This window comes from Gamsiella multidivaricata (assembly GCF_025024155.1).
Source record: "Gamsiella multidivaricata strain RSA 2152 chromosome Unknown BC939scaffold_23, whole genome shotgun sequence".
Classification (NCBI taxonomy): domain Eukaryota; kingdom Fungi; phylum Mortierellomycota; class Mortierellomycetes; order Mortierellales; family Mortierellaceae; genus Gamsiella; species Gamsiella multidivaricata.
In genome coordinates this window covers 363,419-388,120 of record NW_026251731.1, presented here as the reverse complement: position 1 = coordinate 388,120, position 24,702 = coordinate 363,419, and the positions used below count along the sequence as shown (strand labels likewise).

Genomic DNA, 24,702 nt, shown 5'->3' with positions numbered 1-24,702 from the left:
CCCTGAGGGAAGCAAATGCTGTTGTTGTTTTTTGGCATGGTGATAAAATAAGGTTGTGCGCACCGAAGATACTACGCCCAATGCAACAGGGGACGCGCAAGCACACTACGCACTACGCATACATAACCTGATTCAGGAACAGTCATCACGAATCTCCGAGTTTCTGATTCCCTTTCGTTCATCATCCCACTTCATCTCTCTCTCCGAACCTCTCCAGAAGATTACAAATGGCATCGTATTTTGACGACCACAGTCTTGAAGATCCATACAAGGCCCAGAGGGCCAACAACAACAACCAGGGTCGCTCACTCAACCCGGACCTGTCGCACTTCATGCCACGCGAGGATGACGTGGACGATTATAATGGACGCCATTCGGCCTCACGGTCGACTACGGGTGCTTCCGGACCAGGAGCAACCGACTTTCATCGGCTGGCAGAGTAATGAACCCACCATATTGCGTACCCTCTTAGGTGTAGATACTACAACTAGTAAACAACTGGACGCTCAATCTCTTTTTTTTTCGACTGTAACGCCCATTAGGATGTTGGGAGCTTTCCGCGTGCGAGAGGAACCATTGGGCGACGAGGTACATCAGGAGTTCCTCGACAATCTGATCACACAGCTGATGGATGAGGCTGGAGCCAGGTTAGGAATGCGTCTTGCACCTTGCTACATCGACTTTGGCATTGCAGCCCATCACACTAACTTGACATGTCTCTTATCATTATTTTCTATTTTTCTATCGCATAGTGGGAAGCATGGACCTCCTCCGGCCTCTAAATCTTTTATCCGCGATCTGCCTTTTGTTCCACAGACAGATGTAAAGCGAGGTAACATAACTAGTTCTTTTCTTTTTTCTTTTAATTTTTTTTCTAATGAAGTACAGGCGTTTGCTAACAAAAACAATTATTTATATTCGGCTTTGGCTAGACGAAGCATGCATTATTTGTAACGAGAATTTGCATGAAAACGAATCGAATGCGGAGATTACAAAATTGCCGTGCAAGCACCTTTTCGATCGAGAATGTATTGTGCCTTGGCTCGAACTTGTAAGGAACTGTTTCTTTAAAAAAAGTTGTGCTTGGCGATTCGATTCATATAAAAAAAATATCTGGATTTCTGTCCCCGTAGATGAGCTTATACTGACGGTTTTCCTCTTTCTTTTTTTTCTTTTTTTTTTTTTTTTCTTTTTGCGGTCGTTTTCTTTGCCAACATAAAAAAAATAATACTAATCGGTATTTAGCATAATAACTGTCCGGCTTGCCGTGCAGAGGTCCCTTCGGATGATCCGGACTGGATCAAGAAGAAGCGCGACGCAGAGCTTGCGAAATATGCTGCAGAGGCTGAGATTGACCAGGATTGGATGTACTCTTAGATTGACAACGACGATTTTTACAGGACTAAAGAAAAGCAATAGACGACTACAAGATTACAAATAAAGATACTGTACCCAAGAAATCGTTGGTTTATTTCAGGTTGAAGACAAAGCCAATATATACAATATATACAGAAAAAAAAATTGGTGAACGTATGATAGAAAACGATCCTTTCGCCTACGAGTTCGTCGTAGCAAGGCTGCGTTTATCCGCAGACAACGAGGACGACGTCATCTGGGATTTCGTCTTTGGATCCGTCAGGTAGGCGGCACCACAGATGATCGCCAGAAGCACAAAGGTCCACTTGAGCAAGGACAGAATTGCAGCCTCAAAGAACGACTTTGCATTCGCAAACATTCCCTTCTTGTGTCCATATTTTCCCTTGTTCATCTTCCGGAACTTCTTTGCATCGGCCTCAGCCTTGGCCTGCGCCAACTTGAGACGCTTCGATGCCTCAGGGCCAGGCCAGGGCCTGTTGCCCTCCTTGGGGTCGTGACATGCAATCTGGACCGAGCTCACGGCGGCGACGTACTCATCCATATCGTCCACACCATAACTCGTCTCCCCTCCGGCCCAGTCCATCGTCACGGGTGTATATCCAGCATCCCAGATCGTCAGTTGAACCTGCATCGGGTTCTTAGGAATACCTCCATCCGACTCCACATCCTTAGCGTGGACAGTTCTCAAAACTTTACCATCGACAGACCATCGGATCATGCCTTCGCTCCACTCGATCTTGTACGTATGTTCCTTTTTGGTAGTGTCGGCCTTGAGCCCATGGGTCTCTTCATGCGATTCGAGATGGGAGTGTGCAAGCGGATGGGATTGAGCGTTGGCGATCACATGCGCGTGGCCACCGACGGCATTCGAGGCTGCAGCAGGGACACGGCGGAAGTAGTTGGTGACGACCTTCTTGGGATCCTTGCCTGTCAGCTCAAAGGAGATCTCCTCACCCAAGGCCGGGTTCGAGAGGAAGAAGGCCGTGACGATACCTGGACCCGTCGATCCGGATTTGAGCTTGGCGGTGAAGGTACCGTACTTGTTCCAGCGCGTCGAGGATACGGTCGCGCCAAATCCTCCACCACTCTGAGTTTGGACCACATCCCTAGTGTATATGCAAAAATGACGGGACGAATTTTAATTTAGCACCATTGTAGTGATCAGGATGATCTCACAATTATTTTGTGGAGAAAGATGGTCATAGCCTAAAACAAAAATAAAAATAAAAAGCTCGCTTCAACATTATTACCTGCGAGCTCGAAGCAACAGCTTGTGCTGGTGCTTGTCAATCTTGGCATAGTGTGCAATATGGTGATAATCCGAGACCCAATGCGCCTGCTCAGGATCACCCTTGAAGTCATACTTGGGGATCAAGGCTTTGACATCCTTGAAGTTTTCCTTCAGGTTGCGACAGGCCGGCAAGGAGAAACAGCCGTCGGGGTGCGAGTGTCTGGAATCGCATCCTAGTGAAATCGGACATGCCTCCATCGATGTCGTGTGGCAGGTGCCGTCTATTGCAGCAGTAGCAGTAGCAGCAGTAGCAGTAGCAGCAGTAACAGCGAATAGTGCAAGGAGGTGTTCTGTCAGTACTGTGCCCACAAATCCAGTCCAGTGGGGGGGTTTTTTCCCTATGTTCTACCGAGTAGAGTGGTCGTAAAGTGTACTTACTGTTGCAGCATGGTTCTGCTGCGGGACAAGGCATGTGATGCGGCCCACAGAAGGAGCTTTCGCGGGCTGTCAAGGCATTGGAGAGGTGGTCGTGGAGATCATGGTGGCGGTTGCGGCTAAAGATTGAACCCTGGACGACATGGTTTTGAAATGGCAGCGATAGCACGAGTATCGCCAGTGATACCGAGAGCGACTTCATCGTTGATTGTGGAAAGAAATAGTGGGTGGAATAAGAAGAGAACTGAGAATTGCGAAGAAGAAAGTAGTTGGAGTGAGTGTGAACAAAGATGTAATAATATAAAATAAAAATACCTGAGACGCGTCCTTTAAAGGACTTTGAACGCATTTTTTTTCTTTTTTAACTAGTTAGGGCTGAGTATCAGTTGTTGCAGAATTTTGCATGGACTTGAAAGCGGCGAGGGGGAAATCAGAAGATTTCATTGAGGCGTCGTCGAAGAGGGATCCTGTTCATAGATCCCAGATGACACTCGTACCCCATTGGAACCAGGCTGGACCCTGAAGAGGCGACCCCTAGGGCCTAGTTGCCATAAGCCACTAGGCAGAGGTAAGCCACCTCTAATTTGTGGCCCACTTAGTGGTTTTTGGGTTTCCCTGCTGAGTCAAGTCAAGTTGATTTGTTATAAGCGATCAAACCAAGAAAATGGGTTCGTTGAGAACGAAAATGTTGCTGAAACTCGTTTCAATGGCGTGCGAGTAGATTCCATGCTTATCAATTAGGCCCTGGTCCTGGATAATCATCTAAACAACGGCCCCTCTGTATAAATACGTCCACCTTGTCCTTCAACAGCCCTCTTTACTCCATCCCACTTCACTCTACTCTTCCCAGCTGAAAACGCATACCCAACCCCAACTCTACTCTCGCAAACGAAACGCAGCAGCACACCATGTCCGTCCGCCCAGAGAACACCTTTGCTCACACTACCCTCGATGCCCTTGTCAAGATTGACGAGCAGATTGCGCATCTCAAGGACAACGCATACACCAAGGCTGCCAGCCCTGAGCGCTTCAACACCGCCAAAGCTGGTCTTGAGGCCAAGGGCTTCAAGGTCACCGTTGCCGAGAACAAGGACGATGCTTTTGAGAAGCTGAAGACCCTCATCCCCGCTGTAAGTTGAATTAGGTGGACAGGAAAAAAAAATACTAGGCTTGCGAGGAGGAGTGCAACTGAAATCGACTTCGCCCGCCTCCCTCTCTTTCTCCACACGCTTAAACATGTTCAGCATCGCACTTTTTTATTTTCTGTTGTGTCTGCTAAGCCCGTCGATCTCTTTATCACTAACTAACTCTTCTCTTTCGGCTTGGATTTGAATCTGTCTCTGAAAAAACATCTTGTAGGGCGTATCTTTGAACGTTGCTCACAGCACCACCCTCGAGGAGGTATGTTAACAGGGGAACAAAACAAACAAACAAACAAACCCGAAAAAACAGTTTTGCCGCAAGGATATCGATCGCCCTCAACTCACCATTCATCTTTTTGGGTGGTTACTTTTTTATCTATAGCTTGGATTCATCAACTACCTCATGGGCGAGACCCCCTACGACAACGTCCGCACAAAGATCCTCGCAGAGACGGACCCCGCCAAGCAGGCAGAGCTCCGTCGCGTCCTCGGCACCACCGTCGACTACTTCCTGACCTCGATGTGCGCCATTACTGAGGACGGTATCATGGCCCACGGCGATTTCTCCGGCTCGAAGGTCGGCGGTGTCGCCTTTGGAGCTAAGAACGTTATCGTCGTCGTTGGATCTAACAAGATCGTCAAGGATGAAGCCGAGGCTCAGAAGAGAATCGATGAGCTCTGCATTCCCTTTGCTAGCGCCTTTTCCAGAGAGGTCTTCAAGGCCCCTGGCACTGTGATGAGCAACTACCAGGTCATCCGCCAGGCTAACCCCTTCAACCCCGATCGCATCCAGGTCTTGCTCATCAACGAGGCTCTTGGTGCTTAAAGGAAAAGACTAGATACTTGTCTCTCTCCTATCCACCCTCTATTTTCCTCCTAATATAGCATCTTTTGTACGCATTATAACGATAAATATACCTGCAGCCACAGAATCCATTGGAACTGCTCGCAAGACCTTAGTGTCGTAAGCTTTGAAGATGTCACACAGTTGGTTCTTTTGTCCTGTCTGACAAATACAAATCGGGCTTTAATCTGGCAGAAAGATTTTCAGGTTCCCATCCCAACCCAATTTCTCATCTGTGGCAAAACGCTAAACCTTATCTTTAACCCATGCTGGTGAGAACAAAGACAACGTTGGGGGACATCAAAAATTAGGCAGATGAACGTGGCCCGCATGTCGAGCCTCCCCCTCTAGACCGATAGATCCTAGTCTAATAGCGACGATGAGCGTTCAGTTTCGCTACTTCGTTGTGCATCCTGAGCGCGTTGCAGCCCCATCAGTACATGAAAGGTAGCCCATTTCGCACCCCCATGCGTCTCATCCCTTTTCAGACGCGCCCCCACAGTCGATCCAGGATCTTGCTGGCTACTCTTTTCGCCAGGATGTTTAAGCTCATAGTACTGTAAAAAGAACAGAAAGGGTGCAGTGCATATCGTTGACTGCCCTCCCGAAAAGCAAATTCGCGCTGTAAATTGGATGTAGCAGATCTACACGATTAGTTTTTTTGGTATAAAAGCGCAGGGCATTTTTCTCTGGAGCCAAAGAACGCATCAACAAGAATTCTGCAAGCAATCCTTGCCATCGCCACCCCGCAATTTCGCTGCTACCAGGAATCGAATCATCTCGTCAAGTCCTTTCGAATATATACAAGATAGCCATGTCCATCGCCATGAGCGCCTCAAAGGCCCTTCCAGCCCTACTCCTCCTGATCCTCCTGCTCTCCCTCGTCGTCGTCGAAGCCCACTACCCACGCTGGTGCTGCTGTGCCAATAATGAGGTCATCCACTGGGTTTGTTTGAACGCCCGTGGTAACTGGGATGGCGGCAGCTGTGGGATTAACAATGACGCGCAGAACTCCATCTTCACGGATGTTTGCAACAAGAAATATGGATCCGCGTCGCTTAACTGTTGGTTCTAGTCGAGAGACCTGGTCAGGCATTTTATTAAAATATATCCTCGAGTAATTAATTACATTGCTGTTTCTTGAAACCTGACCCACTTCTGGAGACCAGAGCAGAAGTAGAGAAAAGAACAGAGCAAAACAGTCATAAAGGCGAACTGTATTGTGGACATGTTTTTATTGGTATATGTTAGAAAAGACGACTTTGTCATGTCCCCAAAGACCCACTTTCTTATTCATCCTCACCATCATCCTGAAACATATCCACCGCATGATGCACCGCTGCCACGCCTCCATCGTTCGAGAACCGCTTCTCTCTCACGACGATCGATGCATGCGCATTAAACGTCTCGATATGGATGATATTCTTCCTCCACTTTAACCTGTTCAGGTTCTTCGACATCTCGACCTGAACAGGCAGCAGTGCAAGCGGTTTGATCTTCTTCAAATGTGGATACGAAAGCGACGTTTGCGCCTCAGAGTCTCCGGCTAGGGTTTCGGACATCAAAGTTGTAGCAGAGGTCGATGGTTTCATAGACTTCTTCTTCGAGGAGGACTCGTTCGAGGGCGTGTTCAGCGTGAGCAAGGAATCCGCGTTGGTGTTCTGTGGGATAGGTTGGACATGAACGACCGTTTCGTACGATGGTTGCGAATACTGCTCCTCTTGTCCATCCTCCTCCTCCTCCTGCCGCTGTTGTTCCTGATCGACTAAAGCCGTACCAAACTCCTCGTCATCGCCTCCAGTCTGCGTGCTGATCCTGGTGATCAGGCTCTCATCCCGCATTCTATGCAGGTCCTGATCTGATTGGACCATGTGCTTGGTCCTCCGCCTGGAGTTCAGTCCCTGGATCGAGATGGTTGAACACGCGAAAACGATCCAGAGTGGGAGCAGGATGGGTCCGAGGAGCACAAACAGGGCGTATTTCTTCCAAGGAATTGCCTTGAGTCGGTGAAGAGCTCTCTTTATAAAAGACGCGTTCTTCAGGGCTTCTTTCCGTTCTTGTTTCCGTTGTGCGATGGCCTCCAGGTCCTGTTGCCCGAAAGATTCGACCAGCGACGAATATACAGAGTGATATTGACTATCATCGTCATTTTGGATCCCATGAGCGCAACGTATGAACGGTTAGTAACAAAAATTTATTAGAGGAGAAAAAAAGAATAATAATTGTATCCATCCTTTTCCTTACATTTCCATGGAATCAAGATCCCTGAATGGATCCGCGTCTGAGAAACTTGCGGTCCAGAAGGGTACAGATCGATCATTCCGGATATTGCTATAGATCGCCCGCCGCTTGAACCTTGCCAACGCGTGCATGAAAATACTCGATCGTTCTGTCATGATCAACAGAAGAGGCTTGCCACCAATGTAGTCGTCTATGAGTTGAAGCTGTTCGCCTGTCATGAGAGGGCGTTTAATGTTTCACAAAGGAAAAAGTCAGTACCATTCAGCATTGCTTTCGTTTTTTTTTTTTTTTTTTTTTTTTCTGGCGGAATTTACCTGTCCGACTAAGCATGCGTGCGCTCAGATAATTGAAGATCCTGCTCCATCTGGACAAAGGCGGCAACCGGATTCCCAGATGGGGTGTCGCCATTGTCACAAAATACATCGGCTCAATCCCTCGACCACCATCCTCAACAGGATCAAAGAACTTTTCGAGATCCAATTGACCCATCGCAAATCGACCGATCAATCCTCCGAGCGAATAGCCAAGATATGAGAACTGGGTAACTTTTTTCTTCGAGCCATTCCTCATTGGGGCCTCCAAGTTCTCCGACAGATTCCGATCCGAATTGCTGGTGTCCGGGGACGTCGTCGTCGTTATTGTTGTTGCTATCGTCCTCTTTTTCTTTTTGTGCTTTTGACCCTTCATCTCTTCAATGTTGCCGCCGTCCTCAATTACTTTGACGACGCTGTGGATCTCTTGAACAAGGCGCCGACCACAGATATCGACGCCATCGTATGTCAACGCGGATTCGTTGGCCTGTGCACGGTACTAAAAGGGTGACAATCCCGTTGATTAATGTATATGTGTGGTGCATACAATGGAGCACCGAACGGACTGAGCAATTGAATTGGTTGACTACAATACCACGAGGATTCGGTCACCGAGTCGCTGCTTAAATTGCTCGGCTATATACCGGACGTGCCCGACGTTACCCCACAGACCATGGTGTAAAACCACGAGATGCACGCCCTGATGAGCAACCGTGTGATCGTCTACATTCATAGTAGGTAGTGTTGGTACTGAAGCGAATGAAGATTGAATGCAGGAATAGAAGCGCTTGAGAAGGTCTGGGGGGTCAAGGAGCGAAAGAGAACAGCGTGCGCCGATTGACATAATGGTCGCAATATTGCCGCGAAAACGTTTTGCCAGCCTGGGGTTTCATGTGCAAAAAATGACAACAGCTTAAGAAAACTGGTAAAAGAAGCTCCCTGGCGGGGAATTGAACCCCGGTCTTCCGCGTGACAGGCGGAGATACTCACCACTATACTACCAGGGAATGAGCTTGAGGGAGTCCCGCTCCAGCTTCACCATGTTAGAATTTTTCTAAGTCACGTGTCAAATATCTACATGGATTTCCTCCGTCTTTTTGCTCATGGGGATTTATGTGCGAGAATGGGGGATCACAGCCAAGATGAAACGAACTCCATACAAGGGACCGAGAGGGGACTGGAGTGATGGGTATGGATACATTAGCGACAATGACCAATGTCCGTGTGGTGCATTACTCGCTGACCATGTAAACGGGAGCTGCCCTGGCCCCGTGCTTGACCCAGACGCAGCGGATCGGACGCTGCTGGATTGCCTGCAAGGGAGGAGGCGGTTGACAACCATGGAGGGGATGGGGAAGATACCCTTCTTGTAACAAGGTGTTTTCAGCTTTTAACACACTGATGAGGTGTGGCAATTGTTGCGCAGGCCCTAGGGGCAGGCCCGGGGAATGTGACCTGTCAACTGGCGACTGTGGATCGGTTCCGCTTTGGTGGTGAGGACAGCGATAGTAGATCTTTGCTAGTTAGTCTGATAGATTCGCAGAGTCAATTGACTCGAGAGATAAGTTGTTATAAAAAATAAAAATAAAAAAAAATACCCCATATCGTTGAGGATCCTTGTGTCATGGGGATATATGTTAATAAATAAATAAAAAAATTAATCGTTGAGGATCCTTGTGATTTATACCGAGGATTAGTGCCAACGAGACTCATTGAGACCTGGAAACAGATATTTACCACCGCCAAGTGGATTGCGACGATTGTGGTGACAAAGTTCGTGAGCAGGACCGAAGAGTTTGGCAGGACCAAGATATGGAACAAACGATGCGAGGACACTGTCGCCTGGGGAAAGTCAGTTGGAATCACCTTCATGACCAAACACGTCGGAGGACGCAACGGTGATCGGGGACACCAACGTAGTGTTGGTGATTTCTCTGATTTGAAAGGGAGACAGCGGAGATCCAGCAAGGTAGACAGACCGCGGATTATAGGGCGCTACAGCATTGCTTGGGGCGAGGAAAGTTGGGCATAATGGAGGGTATATTCGGGTCACGTAGGAGTTAGGTTAGACTAGCTATGCGACATGGGTTATGAAACCAAGACGCCTCAAGCCAACATAGTTGGTAAGGGACGCGGCTTTGCCGTGCATGGAAGGCATCTATGGTTTCAAGGCCTTTGCGGGCCATGCGTCTCGTGCTCATGTGGATTTATGTTAATAAAAAAAATCGTTGAGGATCCTTGTTTAAAAAAAAAAAAAAAAGGGAGCTCTGGCCTCACTCACTAACATATACTACATATCCTCGTGGGTTCTAGTTATCAAAAAAAAAAAAAAAAAAAAAAAAAAAAAGGAAGCCGCTCTAGCCCCGTGCTCGACCCAGACGCAGCGGATCGAACGCTACTAGTCTGCCTGCAAGGAAGGAGGCGGTTGACAACCACTAATAGATTCGCAGGGTCAGTCGACTCGAGAGATAAATTGTTAAAAAAAGTCCGAGGGACACAGCACCGTTTTTTTAATTTTCTTGTTATTGGAATCCATGGCCGGACTGCAATATGATGCTGCGCTGAAGAATGAATACAATGTCGAAAAGTAGAGTTAAAAAAAAACGCCGCCAAGACCAGTGTAGGTGTGATGCCAAATGGCGCCTCTGTCGACAAAAAATGAGTGCAAAGGATGTTCCAGTGCTGTGTGATCGACGAAACAAGATTCTGTCAACCATCACTCATCTATTCGTCCCCGTCCTTGGCCCTCGCTAAGCAAGTCATGCGCATCCACTCTTGAACCGAGATCCTGGCGGGCAGGGGTGGTTTGGTTCCCAGACTCCAAAAGTCCTTCGTCACCAACTTCTCCATGTTTGGCGGCCAAACCTCCGGTCTCACAAACGGAACCAGCTCCAAGAAATCCATGTACGCTTCCAACCATTCCTGCGTGTCCGGATTGCCCGCTGCGTTCAGATAGATCCCGATCGCCCTTAACCACGAGTGCTCACGCGAATATTCTCCGTACTTTGGGAACAGCAAACTGAGATAGGATTCCTTGAATGGTCTGTACGGCACAACGATCTTGGGTGCATATCGACCTTCACCCCAACGCTGATGCCGAAAATACATCCCCAAGAACTGAATCCCTTTAAATCGATCCGTGTCGGGCAGACTGTTGTCCATGAGATGGTTGGTTGTAAAGGACTTCTTGCCAGACCAGTCGATGTTGAAGCAGTCGAGCACCACCGCCGCCAGCGTTTCTTTCGTCAAGAACATCCATGGGGTCTCAAGCGCCATGACCATGTCATCTCCAAGGACCTCGATCTCGCACTGAGTCAGGATCATTTCCACTCCAATCGATCCCATGCGCTCCTGAGCTTTGACGATCAAAGCCGTATATCCCAGAAACATGGTGATAATGCTCTGCACCAGCGTGTTGAAGCAGTTTCCACTCGTCGTGCCAACGTGTTTCTGCATCCGAATCCCGTCATCACGGCAGATCACGACTTCGATCAGACTCTCGTACACGAACGACCAGAGCGTGTCGTACTTCGGATCCATCCCTCCCTCATATTGCTGTCTTAGGATCAACAGCGCCTCCTTGACCAACCATCCGTCGATTGCGGCATCAAACTTCTTGGCATCAAAGCAATGATAAACCGCATGCCTCCCCATCTTGTTCACGAACCGCTCCGCCCCGCCATGGTACCAGCTCTGTCCAATGTAAATTGGCCACTGCGCATCCAGATACGACGCCGTCAATGGCTGTTCCAGGGAGCCAAGGATCAGTAAATCGCGATGGCTCAACATCAAAATCAGTCGTCCCATACCCACATCATCATCCACACGACCATGCTGTCCCAGGAGCTTCTCGATCAACTTGCCCTTGCCACCCAACCGTGCATCGTGCGGTCTCACGCGATGACCCGCCATAAGCGCCTCCCAGACGAGTTTCGCATCCTCCAACGCGACCACATGAGCCTCCTTGCGAGTCTTGAGCATCTGTCGTGCATAATCCAGTCCTGCAAATTTCGATCCATCGTATCGGACATTCGCCAGTGTCTCCATCGTCGGCATGGGTAACTTTTCCGGAAGTTTCATCAACGCCGTAACATGATCGACCGCCCTTCGGAACGACGCCTTGTACTGCTGGGGCATCTCACGCGGCAGGCGGTTAAACAGCTTGAGATGGCTCATTTGGATTGGGGTACACGATTTGACATACTCCCATCGGGTCAGATCCATATCCTTTGGCAGCGGTGGTGGACGCATCCTGCTAAAGGCCTCGAGGAGTGGGTCTCGCTCCACATAGTCGATCATCAAACTCATGGGTTTGTAGAACCCCTTATTCTGGAGGAACGTAAAGTGGTTGTATTCCTCTTCGAGCCTTCGCCGAGTGAGATCCAGCTCGGCCTGGTTGAAAAGCGGTGGCCCACGATGTTGTCTCGGTGTAGGAGTGGTCCTATAGACATTAGTGCGATATCCCGAAAGTCGCATCGCATCTAGGGCCGATTCGACTTGGGCAAGGTTTTGGGCGAAAAGGCTTTGCTGGTACTCGCGATGATTGTTCAGGATCGTGTTTCTGTCTATTGGGTTGGCAAGCCCCTGTCCAAGGATGCCGCCGCTATTGTTGTAATTGTAATTGTAGTTGTAGTTGTAGGGGCGATTGGGGCCATTGTAACCGTTGTTATAGCCATTGTGCTGCTGCGGGGATTGAGGACTGTCGACTCGGGACCCAACTAGGCGACTGCTGCCTGGGTTCCAACTCCCATCTGTCGGAACGACATATAGGGGCGCTCTCGCCGCAAGTCCAGGGTGAGGACGTCGGTGGTAGTCGTACTGCTGGTTGGCGGGCCTGGCTATCTGGCCGCTGCTGGCATACCCACTCATGTTCATGTTAATGGACAAGGACTGGCGCAGTTCGTTGAGGCCTCAGTGGGGGGACTCAGAAGCGTAGCGAACGACCGAGTATCAACTATCAATAACAATATGGACGACGAAGGACGAGGGAGCAAATAAAAAAAGAATAACAAGGGTAGAAAAGGCGAAGTCGCATGAGAAGGGCGTGGGGACGGGGAACAAGAAAAAAGAAATAGAACAAAAAAATGGGACACCTTCCTGTAGCGGGAGACAGGGATGGAATAAATTAGGGGTAAAAGCTACTGCCGCTGATATACTATCTCAATTGATTTGGTGCGATTGTTTTGTTTTCAGCTGCCATATTCACACGTCCCGACCATGCATCTGTATGCTGACGAGGATGTTGTCCAAAACTCAATTGCTTTTTCGCTTTTTGCGGAAGGGACGTACCTACGTGTCTCTATGACCAAGACACTGCTCCGCCAGCAATATCATCATAAACACACACACACAGCCTCCGCAGGATAACCAGCCAATGATTAAGGAGGGGAAAAAAAGCCGATTTCTATTTTCGTTATTCTTTTGTTCATACAAAGCATCCACTCTCGTCGTTATCCAGTCCAGCAAAGCATCAGATGTAGCAAGAAACAGGTTCAGGGGGATGCGCTATCTCGGTGTCCATCTCTTGACAACGATGACGAGTACGACCAAGGCACTTTACTAACATTCGCAGAGCCAGTGCTGCCCTCGCGCCTGATTCTGTTACGCTCAGAACTCGAACATGATACTGCTACTATCAGAACTTGATCCGTCCTGCTGTTCCTGGTCCTGGTCCTGGTTCTGGTCCTGACCCCCATGACGATCTTGAGGCACCAGCTCGAATCGACAGGTAGGACAAGTGCCGCTAGTCTTGAGCCACGGTTTGATGCAATCATCGTGGAATATGTGCCTACACTTGAGCTGAAGACAGTTGTCCTCCTTTGTAAACTCGTCCTTGCAGACACTGCACTCTATCTTGGCCTCTATCGGTGTCCAATCGGATGTGAAAAAGGATTCCGCGGTTAGTTTCAGTGAGATAATGCAGCTGTCAGCGATTGATTCGAACGCGTTCGTTAGGGGACTCTCGTACCAAGTTCATCGGTCGTGAGCGTGTGGTGCGGTATACTGTTAATAATTTCCTCTGAAGCTCCGACAGGGCCACTTTGACGACTACGTAGGAGGAGCGTTAATCGGCGTCAGTTACCGCTGTCTTGGAATAAACAAAGAAGTTCATCAAGGGGGCTAGAATTGATACGTACGCTTGGATCTCCATCATTTGGGTGATCACATCGTCCAGTGCTCTTTGACTGAAGACATAGTCTCCAGGATTCCCGATCATGTTGAAGAACCCACCACCGCGGTCATTATCGGGCGTAAGATGCAGTTCGAACCCGATGCGCTGCAGTAGACTACATGCATTCAAAAAGTCATCATCCCACGTTAGTTAGCCACCCAGGTTAGCTGATAGACGTCGCCGATATGTTCATGAAAAAGGTGCGGAGATTATTCAGGTCATCATCCATTACCTCGCCAGCGATGTGGATGGATCCCGTGGCCTCTGATTTGTCTCTTGTTGGTCCTGCGTAGCATCTGTCATCTCAATATCTTCATCCTCGCCTCCAGAGACAGTGGCTGTACTCGCATCCCTCGTCTGAACTGCTGTTATTCCTGTGCTCGACCGGAGGCCTGAAGGGTCGAGTAAAAACGAGATAGGAAAACCTCCATCATCACTATCTCCCGGGAAGTCTCCAGGCTGGCCTTGGCTCTGTTGTCGTCGCTGTCGTTGTTCCCGAGGTAGTGGAGATCCGGAAATCAATTGGATGAGACGCAAAAGGTCTTCCATGCTCAGGGGCTCGTGTGCCTCGTGGCCCTCGTCGTCATCGCCATCATTTTCGCCCGCCAATTCAACAAAGCTGCGAGGGTCGTTCTCCTCCTCGATCTGGGTCAGGGTGGCATGATATATGATGACAACAACAAAGACAACGAAACCATCATTATTATTAGCCCTTTCACCTCGCCTTTTCTCTTTCTGTATGCGACCCAATAAAGAAAAACATGAGGGACGCTATGTGATTTTGATACCTTTTCGACAAACTCACTGCGGCACCGTGGACACAGGGGATCAGGGACCATTAGTGGGGTGATCTCTGCAGAGCACTATACACAGAGCGATCCACAGAAAATAATGCATGGAAATGGGAAGCGGATGTAGGCGAGTGTGCGCCAAGACAATTGAGAGAGAGGTGGGGTCGGTTAAAATGACACGCCCATGACACGGCTTTCAGTGGTCCTGAAGGAGCTTATATGCTCGGTGTAGCAAGAATGAGAAGGGGTATGCTTGCCTGATGACACCAGTATTCATGACGCGATCGACGTGGGGCCGCGTTAGATGCGTCGCTCGCTGAAGGTCTGTCGGTGGTAACGGTGCTTTCGGCCGAGGCAGAAGGATGGTCCATGGTCTGTATAATCGTGTGTGTGGTCGTGTGTATAGTATTCCTGCGCTGAAGATGGCTTCCTTTTTCTCAAAACCGAGTCGTCTTTCAGGTTGAGGTAAAAGTCGTTACTGTCGTTTGTATGTGGATGCGTGTGTAAGGAAAAGTGTGAAGAGGAGGAAAAGAAGAAAGAGGAAAAGAAGCGAAGCATTCGATGGCGTGACGGTTTGCAGAAAATTGACCTGAATCCTTGTGGTTGGAACTGACCGGTTTTGGCCCTCGGCTCAAGCGCCTAAAGACCATGCTATTCAGCATGAGTACCATAGGTACTCGGGCTTTTACTTTGGTACGGAGTCGTTTGATAGCGATTTTAAAAAAGCTATCGGTCAGCTTCCGGTCCAAGCTACGGCTTGGACAATGCCTCTTTTGGTACACCTGCACGCCTTGGGGCAAGGGCTCTTGCGCAACAAGATCAAGTTAAGTCCTTAAACCTTTAAGGGAAAAAGGAGCAGCGACACCACAGCACCGTTCAATGCCACAGGAAAAAGCAGATGGAGGCAAAGGGTGATCCGCTTCCAGTTGCATTATACATCTCTTAGTAGACGACTTTATAGGGTATTATACAGGTGCAGGATATTGCTTACGCACTTTATTCTTCTTTGTCCAGCATAAGTGACAGTTCGTAGCTGTCTTTGTCTTGACCACTGCTTGATTTGCACTAGAAGAACAGGTCATACCAGCGTTGACCAGCAGAAACAAGACCCTCCGCATCGACGAGGTCCATGTTCAGGTAATAGTCTTTCAACAGTCCCTCCATATTGTAAAAGTCCTTCTTGACTTTGTAGGCGTCTTTCTTATGTTCCTGAATTTGTTTCTCTTGCCTTTGGATGCGCTCCTCCTGTTGTTTCAACTTCTCAAGAATCAACGCCAAATCTACTACACCTTTTTCAGCCGCTATATCGGATGAATAAGGGAGATTTGTCGGTGGCACTTCTTTCTCCTGACCTGGAGACTTCTCAGGAGGGTACAAAGGCTGTGAAGTAGAGACGAGCGAGGACTCTTCAGGTTTGTTCGCCTCAAGATCCGATGCCAAGTAACCATACTTCGCAGCGATATTTCGCTTGGTTTTCCGGCGGAGGAAGCGCGCGGTGATTAAACCGAATGGCTCCACACGCCTAACGAGATATCAGTATTGTATATTAGGACATATTAGGGAGAAAGGGCTGCTATTGCTGTTCGGATGGCCATTTCACCCAACGTTTCACTTACGACGAGCCAAAAAAGAAATAAAAAACCCCCCAGGCGGCAGAGAATGCACCTCCCCAATCAGAAAATACGCGAAGAACTGGCGTGACCCTGGAGGAAGGAGCGCGACGATGTGAGTTAAGCTATTCATTGGCCATTATTATACACTCTGGGCTGTCCGAGGCGCTCAAAAATGGACTTACAGGATCTGTTCGTCCTCCAGAGAATATGATGGCACGAATACATAGATATTGGTCTCGCCGATTTCGGTATATGTAGTTGCAGTAGACGATATGCTCTGCATATTCTCGCTCTCGTGATTTCCGAACAGGCCCCAGAAATCCTTGCCGATAACACGGGTCGATTTTGGTACGACACGGATATCAATGCCCGTCATATTATGCGGGACTGTGTAGGTGTTGATGTAAAGATCTTCAGGCTGGTTTATGTCCTGCGATAATGCACCCGGTTGTACGTATGGGTTACTCTCTATTGTTAGGAACATGAAGCGCGTGGATTAAGCATTCTGCAAACAGGATCGAAATCCAAAGCATTGCTAGGATGACAAACGAATGTTAGCAACTTACGGCCAGAAGTTATAATGACGGTAGCGTGGTACCTCTACGTCGAGACAGAGGCAGGTATCCGTGAGCAGACATAAACAATATGATATGGGCAACGTTTGACGTATATGGTCTACAGTTACGTACTGAAAATTCGACTGCTGACGATGTATTTGCGGGGTTGATTGAAAGGCCCAGGGACGTGTTTTCTATGCAATCGACCGTAGCATTGTTCATGGAAACGATGGCCAAGGTGTCATCCCCCTGACCACAGGGACCAAGGAAACCAGAGGGTAAGCTGTAATGTCTGATGGTGGCAGCCGCATTAAATTCTAGCAGGAGCGATGCTTCGACAACCCCTCCTCGAGTACAGATCATGACGTCTGGAAAGGGCTGATATGGCTTTTCCCGGGTCGTTTCAGTTCTAGTGGTCTTAATAAAGAATTCCCTGGAGTCAAGGTCTATGATTTTGAAGACGCCATAACATATCAGAACGCCGTCTATGAGTCCATGAAAAGTTAAAAATGAAATCGAGAATGATTAATTTTGGCTGTCATGAGGAACCAATAGTGAGGAACGGCGTCTGGGGATATATCCTCATCAAAGTTCTGCCGTACTGACGAAAAGGAATGCTGTCCACCAAAGGCAGGCAAAGGGTTTCGAGTCGATCGGCCGTTTGAATCGCATCTTTGAGTTATGAACGAGATAGAGAAGGCAAGGTCTTGGAAGGAAGAGTGACAGAAAGAGCGAAGATGCTACGCAACAAAAGAGAAGACCTTCTAGTTTTAAGTCATGGAGATGGTAGGGTTCAGCATCGTTGTCGCGAAAAAAAAAACAAAAACAAAAACGAGAATCTGGGCCCGATCAAAGGATTCTATGCACTAATCTCCGAGGACTTTGTTAGGAAGGGACGAATAGCCTTCGTCCTCCAAACTGTACCTGAAAAGCATAAAATTTAAGCATATTTCGCTTTATACATGTGGTAAGATGCGAATGACCAACTACCGCGTTCTATTCGTCCTTGGCTACCATGGTGATATTTAATGGCAATTTCCGTCCTGGCTTCTGGCCCGACTTGTACTATCATAGCAATTTAGACAAGAACTTGCCAGGTTCATGTCAAAGTAGCAGTCCCTCAACAGGTCCTGAAGTCTGTTAAAGTCTGTCTCAATCTTGAGAATGCGGTCTTCCTGTTGCCTTCCTTAGATTTTTATCTGGTGCACTGTAGATCATTCTCTATCTGATAAAAGGCGCCTTGGAATGGAGCGAAAGTACTCCGAAGAACAGACGAAAGGCACGATAGATCTCATGAACAAGGACTCTTCAGATTTGTTCGCCTCTAGGTCCGATGCCCTGTACCTGTACGCCGTGGCGAGGTTTTGCCGAGTTTTCTGAACGGGCCCAAGCGCCTAGCGAGATATCGATATGATAAGCTAGAGCCTGCCAGGAAGAGAGAGATGGATGCGCTACTCAAATGACCTCTTACCAAGCGCCCATTCGCGAAGTACCAAAAAAGAAATAGAGAAGACTCCAGGCGCCAGAGAATGCACCTCCACAGTTAGTGGACACGCTGGGAATCTTAATAGCTCTATAGTAAAAGAAGCGGTGAAGAAGTGAATGCCACGTTGTGCCTTATAACACCCGTCTAGCTCCGCGGAGTAATGTAAGTCGAGACCTTGGCCATCCAGCCATAGATCTCCATTTTGGGCGAATGGGTTGTTCTCTTTTGATAACAATAAGGTGTATGAAATCCCGCAAACAAAAAACCATGTCAGACGGTGAGCAAGTTTGCCAGCTAATGTAGACGGGAGCATAATGCTTTTAAGATTCAGATGAAAATATCGGGACATGGCATTGCCGATGTATGGGCAAATGTCTCGGCACACACAATCTCCTCCACCACCTGCAGAAACAGCCATCCGACACAGATACGTAAGCGCGCACTAAGAAAAATGACAGTTATATGAAGACTCGAGTAAAAACAAAGCACCATTAGAGATGGTAGTCATGTTCGTATTTCTGCTTTAGCATGAGCCGCTCCTTCCTCAATACAAACCATTTGTGCATTTAAAAATGCATCCCGCAAATACGTGTCCAGAACTGAAGTTCGCGGAGGCGGTATCCTTGAACTTTATGCAGTCATAGTATATCAGGCCAACGCTATAAAACGATGGACTACAGAAAAGCCTAGGATAAACTGCTGTCTGTGTCGCCATGCAGATGAGAATAGGTGCAAGTCAGTGTAAGTGTTCGAGCTAGATAGTCGCTTGTGCCGCATCCCCGTGCACTAAGTATGGCAGGAAAGGTGAAGGCGGATGAAGGAAAGGTGGTAAAGCCAGATTACAAAGTAAGGCAATGCTACTCCTGCGTTGCCGCACAAAAAGACTTTCATGGATTACACTCCGCTCTGCCGCAAAGTTTGCTTTGGCTCCTCTTCCTTGAAGCGTTGTTTCGCAGTTGAGCTGTACACATAGCTTTGAAGACTCTTTACACAGTCATCAGGGAGCCTGCATTTTTCAAGCAATCAAGCGCTTCATAAAGGGTGGTGCACTTGTGTGTGGCAAAGGTCGATCGAATTATGTATTTCCCATCGGGCAGAACCTTATTTGTCTTAGCTCCCGCATTCCTCGCCCTTGTTGACTACGCATGCACACACTTCTCATTTCACTCGTCACTCATCCATTCCTTCGTCCTTCCTCATGACCTCTTCATTCACTAGCTCCACCCATCCACCCGTATCACCGCTCTCCTCTTCCTCCTCACCAGACCAACAGGATAGGATTCAGTGGTCCGATCAGCCCCTTCTTGGACCTGGGCCGCATCAGCCAGATCTACTTTATTCCGCCAGGCAATCCAATCGAGATCTGCTCACAGAGCACAGCAATAATGATATACCGAGGCATGATCAAGACCAGGACCAAGAGCCCAGCGACTACAATGCTCATGAAGAAACGCATCATATCCCTTCCACATCCCTTTATGCCGTGCATGCCCTCTGGTAAGCAAGCAATCAATACGTTCGCCTGAAATGGTATTCATGCCATTAGAAACGTTCCGCAAAGGCTGGAAGTCGCTGGCATTTACATATCCATTGTTGATCCATTTTGTAGCACATTTGACGAGCGGATATACGAATTTGCATCCTACTTTTTCATCATGGAGATCTTCAAGACCACCTTGTTACCCATGTCCATCTACGGCTTCTCTACCACCGTTGCCGGAATCCTATTCAGCACCAGCGTTGGGTCCTTGGTCGATTCCACCCCCCGATTACCTGGTGCGTTGCATTAAGTCTATGAATCATTAATCCGAAACGTCGGTTCCCAATCCAATTATTATCTTATCTAAAAGCGTGCTAAATCCTAATCCTCTGTGGTCACATTTGGTAGCCGTCCAGTCATTTCTTTTGACACAAAAATCCACCACGGTGCTCGGCGCCCTCGGATTCTGGGTCCTCTTGACCTGGTTCGATCCTACGTCCGCTCTTGACTCTCCTATACTAGCCACACCAGTCTCAACAACGGCAGCACCAGCAATAGGGGTAGCAGCAGCAATTTCAGCAGAGGACGATATGTCCATGACCTTATCTCAGGGGTACTCACTGTTTACGCTCCTGATCCTCATGAGCGGGACCTTGAAATTATCCGCCCTAGGCTGGTCCATCTCTATCGAACGCGATTGGGTCGTCGCACTCTGTCAATCCGATTCTGACATGCTAACAAGTAAGGCGAACACACGTTATGTTTGTCAGGCAATGGTTTGCTCCCATGAATATGTTGTTTCCACATTCGAACAAAAGCAACACAGGACGACTCACAAAACTTGTTCCTGTTTCTTTTTTACTTGTATCAATAGAAATAAATGTCACGATGAAGCGAATTGACCTTGTCTGCAAGCTGGTCTCGCCATTAGTCTTTGCAGCCTTGCTCGCTCAATTCAATGCAGGATACTGCAGCCTAGCCATGGCTGTATGGTGCATGTTTTCCTTCTCGGCGGAGCTTGTTCTTGTTCGAAGGATCTGGTTTACTTCGCCAGTGCTCTGGCAGCCCCGGTCCGTGGCTCGATCATTCGGAACAACAGTACATCACAGAGATCGAACCCCGAAGCGGAAGCACAGGCAGGGAGCTGCGGTTCATAGATCAATAGGATCACTAGATGACGAGGAGCAAGATTTGATATATGCTAGGATTGAGCATGGCGAACGAGACCATACAGGAGCAGCAGGACGTAGGCAGAGGAGGGAACGTTCGCGCTCGTCATTCTTCTGGCAAAGCATTAGTTCTTTTCGCGAATACACTCACCATATCGTATTTCTTGGTATGAAAATATGAGTGCACTTCTCCCATTCATGGATACGCAATGAACTCACCGCGCTAATTGTATCTGTAACCCTCTATCGACACGTCCCTAACATGTAGCATCCCTTTCCTACGCGATTATTTACATTAACATGATGAGGTACGACTTTATACGCTACTAATTTCCAGGTTCCCTATCTTTGGACCTTAAAAACTAACATTGTGTTTGTTCAAAACAGTGTCTCGGGTACGATGATCGGCTACTTACAATGGAGAGGGTTCTCCGCCAGTACAATCGCGCTGCTAAAGGGGATCTGCACCCTTTCCGAGCTGCTCGGCACCATTCTCATGCCGATCCTTACACGCTACCTCGGGCTCGTCCGTGCAGGTGCTTGGTCAATCTGGCTCGAAGTCCTCACGCTCACACCGGTCTTGCTGTCGATCTATTCTGAGCGCTTGCCCGTTCAGGCCATGGTTTTTGGTGCGTTTCCACAACCATCACTGGGAGAAAAAAACTAAATAGGTGACGCGTCGTCTTGTTAGTTTCATCGAAGCGGAAGCGCTAACTAGCAATCCTTTTCCTTTTTTTTTCCCAACTCCTACATCGCTTTGTAAGCTGGAATGGCGCTCTCCCGCGTAGGTGTTTGGTCCTTTGATTTGATTATCACCCAGATCATGCAGGAGTTTATCGACCCTTCCCCCAACTCCCTTTACTCTTCCTCAACCATAAACAACAGCAACGCAGGTGTCATCAATGGCTGGCATTACTCTATGATGAGCCTCTTCGAACTCGGACAGTTCTTTCTCACCATGATTTGGTCCGATCCACAGGTGTATTTCATTCCTTGTACGCTGTCCTTCGCTTGTGTCGTTGTCGGCGCAATCGTTTATTCTGCTCATTTGGTTCGTATGCGGGGCCATTTGTTTCATTACCAGCGCATCGCTTCCGCAGCGACATCATCTTGTTTTCTGACGGAAAGTGACCAAGAGGAAGAACGGGAGGGCGAAGGTGAAGACGAAGGCGAAGGAGTGCAGCGCCACGATGCAGGAGATCGGGATCGAGGCGATAATGGTCAGCCAGGGCCATCTAGGCGTTCACATGTATATATTCATAGAGTGAGCGACCCAAGCGCCTCCCCGTAGAACAATGACCAGTTGTTTAAACATTTGTCCTAAGTCTCGACGAACGCCATTTGCATGCTACTGATCTCAATCGGATTGTTTCTTCTATATTTCGTTTGTCAGATTCCCTAATGTACAATATTTCTGCTTCTTGGAAGAATTCTAAATGGTGTGGAAAACAAGAGTGGAGAGAGAGAGAGAGAGAGAGAGAGAGAGAGAGAGAGAGAGAGAGAGGAGAATTTCGTTTCCTGCTATCCTTTCGTTACCGCGCCCCCGCCGGCAACACATCGTCCCCATGGCCCGACCACTGCTTCACATAATCCATCACCGCCTCATACACCAGAAAATTGAGGGAATGGATCGGCATCGCCCTGTAACACGTAACACTCAATCCCCGATACAACCCTCGCACGCCCTGTCGTCGGACAATATCCTTTGCACAATCCAGCGCCCCCGAATATTTGGGCTGTGGCATCAGAACCTCCTTCTGGACTACGCTCTTGACCAAGTCGACCGGGAACACGACCAGCCACGAGAAGACGCCGCAGAGTCCTCCTGCAAAGAAATGTACCATCGGTCCTGGCCCCTTGAGTTGCGCCTGCGCCTGCAGTTGCGGTTGACCCTGTAGCGCTGATGCTGATGCTGATACTGATGACAAAGCCTGGTGCGGATGCGGCCGTATATGCTCTATCGTTTCAGACATCAATCGCTTAATCGTCTCATAGCTCGAGAAATAAATACCCGTGCCCATCATATCCCTCGAAATATGCAGGCCCACGCCCTTATATAACCCCGTCCATCCCTTTTGCTTCACGATCGTCTTTGCGGTCTTCCAGCTCGACGCCCCCGCCTCCTCAATCACGTTGACCTTTTTATTCGCCGTCGATAGTCCATACTGCGTTACCGATCCATGTGTCTGTCTCTCAGCCTTTATCATCGCTGCAGCCTCTGCCGCTGGATTCTTTTTCTCCACCGCCAATCCTTTTCTCAGAAGCGTGTCCCCCGTCAGGGAGAGCGTCATCTCGGCGGCCGCGGCGGCAGAGACCGAGGCTGCGTGGCGTCGTCGCGCATCCATCGCCATAAGTTTTTCGAGTTGCCGCTGCAGTTTCACAAGCTCCAATGGACTCGACATCATCGCCACGACCGTGCCTGCGATGCTTCCGGAGATGAATGTCAGTCCGATTAAGGACGGAATCGTGTTGCCCTGCAGTGTTTCTGGAAACTGGGTCCGGATGTTCCGTTTTGAGCCCTCGTAGACCGAGAACGAGATTGATTTAATGATCGAGACTGTGATCAGTGGCGGGATCATGCCTAAAAGTAAAAGGAAAGGTGGGGTATGGAAAATACTAATTAGGAACATAAACCGGGTTTCGATTCCTTCTCGGTCAAAAAGGTCGATTTTCTGCTTGAGGCGCCGAACGAGGAGAAGAGTACATTACCTCGAAAGAACCCTCCCATGCCTTCCTCTGCATACGTTTTCCGGACGCAGTCCATGATCGAGTTATAGGAATGAGTCTGCATCCTGGTCTTGACAGAGTCGAACTATTATTGCATACACAAGGTCCAGCTTGTTCGTCAGATTGAATCCAATCACACACCCCTCTCCCTCCCTGACCAGCGCAGAATCGTGGTATTGTCATTCTTTCTTCTCGTCCTGCGATGCGATATGATGTTGTTTTACTGATCCACTAGGAGAATTGGTATGGGACTTACAGGAAATCCAGAAAGCACGCTGCACACTGCAGCACTCGACGCTGCCAACACGGTTCTATTCTCTGCATAAAGTTGAGACGTATATATTTCCGTTAATCCCAATTGTTTTCAATTGCCATCCGTTCTTTTTCATGTTCATAGTAATCACAAAAAATAAAATAAAAAGGATAATGAGCACTTACTCCATGCCCAGTCCTGAACGAGCTGATAATCATGGGGCGTGAATGCAAACAGATGCGCGATTGACGAAGACGGGTTCTGTTGGGAGCTCAACCCAACGACTCCAGGATTTGCAGACAGTGCATCGAGCAGGTTGCTGTTGTTGGTGCTGTTGTCACTGGTGTGGTGTGAAAGATTGGTTGGTGTCACAGAGTTGTTACCCGCCGAAAGAAGTGATCTGGTCGATTGTAATCCTGAGGATCCCCCTGAGGCAGAGGATGCGTCGACCATCGTGTCTTGAGTGACTGAAATGGAGTTGTGCTCACTCTACTTGTTATGCTGGATGTTTTGGACTTGAAAGAGTAGAGGAATGAAAGGAGAGGGATGGTTAAGGAAAGAATGAACAAAGACGATCTGATTCGTGAGGTTTTGCTCTCGTCGGAAATATATGTGAGTGTAAGGATCCGGTGGTGAGCACCAGTCTATTTATTGAAGTGTTGAGATAGACGGGGATGTAGAGGGATGAAGGTGGAGTTTGTTCAATACCGACGGGCTGAATAGAAGAATAGTGTTGAGAGTCTACTTCTTATGAAGTAACAATGACAAGGGAGATGATGTGGATGTGGACGTGAATATGCGGATATGCGGATTTACGGATATAGATGTGGATGTGGGGATGTGGGGGAAAGGAGCGATGAGTAAAGTCTCGCG

General features: G+C 48.5%; 9 protein-coding genes and 1 non-coding gene across 10 annotated transcripts; 3 read left to right on the top strand and 7 right to left on the bottom strand.

Moving 5' to 3' along the window:
* Nucleotides 1-126: 126 nt before the first annotated feature.
* On the top strand, nucleotides 127-1,457 carry BC939DRAFT_447773 (uncharacterized protein). The gene is made up of 5 exons (XM_051555149.1): nucleotides 127-439; nucleotides 543-647; nucleotides 753-832; nucleotides 933-1,051; nucleotides 1,246-1,457. Exons 1-5 carry the CDS (start codon nucleotides 228-230, stop codon nucleotides 1,375-1,377), a joined length of 648 nt encoding a protein of 215 aa, XP_051413597.1. The 5' UTR covers nucleotides 127-227; the 3' UTR covers nucleotides 1,378-1,457.
* BC939DRAFT_447770 (concanavalin A-like lectin/glucanase domain-containing protein) lies at nucleotides 1,446-3,323 on the bottom strand. Its single transcript, XM_051555148.1, has 3 exons — nucleotides 3,047-3,323; nucleotides 2,628-2,889; nucleotides 1,446-2,483 (listed from the first exon to the last, which is right to left on the bottom strand). The coding sequence occupies exons 1-3, from the start codon at nucleotides 3,243-3,245 to the stop codon at nucleotides 1,556-1,558; spliced, it is 1,389 nt and encodes a 462-aa protein (XP_051413596.1). The 5' UTR covers nucleotides 3,246-3,323; the 3' UTR covers nucleotides 1,446-1,555.
* A 449-nt stretch (nucleotides 3,324-3,772) lies between these two features.
* On the top strand, nucleotides 3,773-5,092 carry BC939DRAFT_447768 (uncharacterized protein). The gene is made up of 3 exons (XM_051555147.1): nucleotides 3,773-4,173; nucleotides 4,403-4,444; nucleotides 4,568-5,092. The coding sequence occupies exons 1-3, from the start codon at nucleotides 3,952-3,954 to the stop codon at nucleotides 5,009-5,011; spliced, it is 708 nt and encodes a 235-aa protein (XP_051413595.1). The 5' UTR covers nucleotides 3,773-3,951; the 3' UTR covers nucleotides 5,012-5,092.
* A 1,159-nt stretch (nucleotides 5,093-6,251) lies between these two features.
* Nucleotides 6,252-8,411, bottom strand: BC939DRAFT_491987 (putative serine esterase-domain-containing protein). The gene is made up of 4 exons (XM_051559510.1): nucleotides 8,177-8,411; nucleotides 7,585-8,080; nucleotides 7,274-7,481; nucleotides 6,252-7,165 (listed from the first exon to the last, which is right to left on the bottom strand). The coding sequence occupies exons 1-4, from the start codon at nucleotides 8,312-8,314 to the stop codon at nucleotides 6,319-6,321; spliced, it is 1,689 nt and encodes a 562-aa protein (XP_051413594.1). The 5' UTR covers nucleotides 8,315-8,411; the 3' UTR covers nucleotides 6,252-6,318.
* A 105-nt stretch (nucleotides 8,412-8,516) lies between these two features.
* BC939DRAFT_t83 lies at nucleotides 8,517-8,588 on the bottom strand. The gene has a single exon. It is a non-coding gene; the product is annotated as a tRNA-Asp (tRNA).
* A 4,105-nt stretch (nucleotides 8,589-12,693) lies between these two features.
* BC939DRAFT_447759 (uncharacterized protein) lies at nucleotides 12,694-15,109 on the bottom strand. Its single transcript, XM_051555146.1, has 6 exons — nucleotides 14,802-15,109; nucleotides 14,542-14,616; nucleotides 13,986-14,398; nucleotides 13,719-13,868; nucleotides 13,550-13,629; nucleotides 12,694-13,442 (listed from the first exon to the last, which is right to left on the bottom strand). Exons 1-6 carry the CDS (start codon nucleotides 14,913-14,915, stop codon nucleotides 13,189-13,191), a joined length of 1,086 nt encoding a protein of 361 aa, XP_051413593.1. The 5' UTR covers nucleotides 14,916-15,109; the 3' UTR covers nucleotides 12,694-13,188.
* Nucleotides 15,110-15,507: 398 nt separating this feature from the next.
* On the bottom strand, nucleotides 15,508-17,445 carry BC939DRAFT_447753 (uncharacterized protein). Its single transcript, XM_051555145.1, has 6 exons — nucleotides 17,317-17,445; nucleotides 16,847-17,199; nucleotides 16,724-16,757; nucleotides 16,340-16,625; nucleotides 16,161-16,247; nucleotides 15,508-16,066 (listed from the first exon to the last, which is right to left on the bottom strand). The coding sequence occupies exons 1-6, from the start codon at nucleotides 17,384-17,386 to the stop codon at nucleotides 15,610-15,612; spliced, it is 1,287 nt and encodes a 428-aa protein (XP_051413592.1). The 5' UTR covers nucleotides 17,387-17,445; the 3' UTR covers nucleotides 15,508-15,609.
* A 257-nt stretch (nucleotides 17,446-17,702) lies between these two features.
* BC939DRAFT_120463 (uncharacterized protein) lies at nucleotides 17,703-18,805 on the bottom strand. Its single transcript, XM_051549987.1, has 2 exons — nucleotides 18,186-18,805; nucleotides 17,703-18,108 (listed from the first exon to the last, which is right to left on the bottom strand). Exons 1-2 carry the CDS (start codon nucleotides 18,616-18,618, stop codon nucleotides 18,023-18,025), a joined length of 519 nt encoding a protein of 172 aa, XP_051413591.1. The 5' UTR covers nucleotides 18,619-18,805; the 3' UTR covers nucleotides 17,703-18,022.
* Nucleotides 18,806-19,419: 614 nt separating this feature from the next.
* On the top strand, nucleotides 19,420-22,187 carry BC939DRAFT_120373 (Ferroporti-1). Its single transcript, XM_051549986.1, has 7 exons — nucleotides 19,420-19,697; nucleotides 19,810-19,976; nucleotides 20,089-20,421; nucleotides 20,555-21,016; nucleotides 21,118-21,157; nucleotides 21,237-21,478; nucleotides 21,614-22,187. Exons 2-7 carry the CDS (start codon nucleotides 19,856-19,858, stop codon nucleotides 22,138-22,140), a joined length of 1,725 nt encoding a protein of 574 aa, XP_051413590.1. The 5' UTR covers nucleotides 19,420-19,697; nucleotides 19,810-19,855; the 3' UTR covers nucleotides 22,141-22,187.
* A 120-nt stretch (nucleotides 22,188-22,307) lies between these two features.
* Nucleotides 22,308-24,685, bottom strand: BC939DRAFT_447736 (mitochondrial carrier domain-containing protein). Its single transcript, XM_051555144.1, has 4 exons — nucleotides 24,015-24,685; nucleotides 23,833-23,894; nucleotides 23,559-23,661; nucleotides 22,308-23,430 (listed from the first exon to the last, which is right to left on the bottom strand). The coding sequence occupies exons 1-4, from the start codon at nucleotides 24,280-24,282 to the stop codon at nucleotides 22,382-22,384; spliced, it is 1,482 nt and encodes a 493-aa protein (XP_051413589.1). The 5' UTR covers nucleotides 24,283-24,685; the 3' UTR covers nucleotides 22,308-22,381.
* Nucleotides 24,686-24,702: the final 17 nt, after the last annotated feature.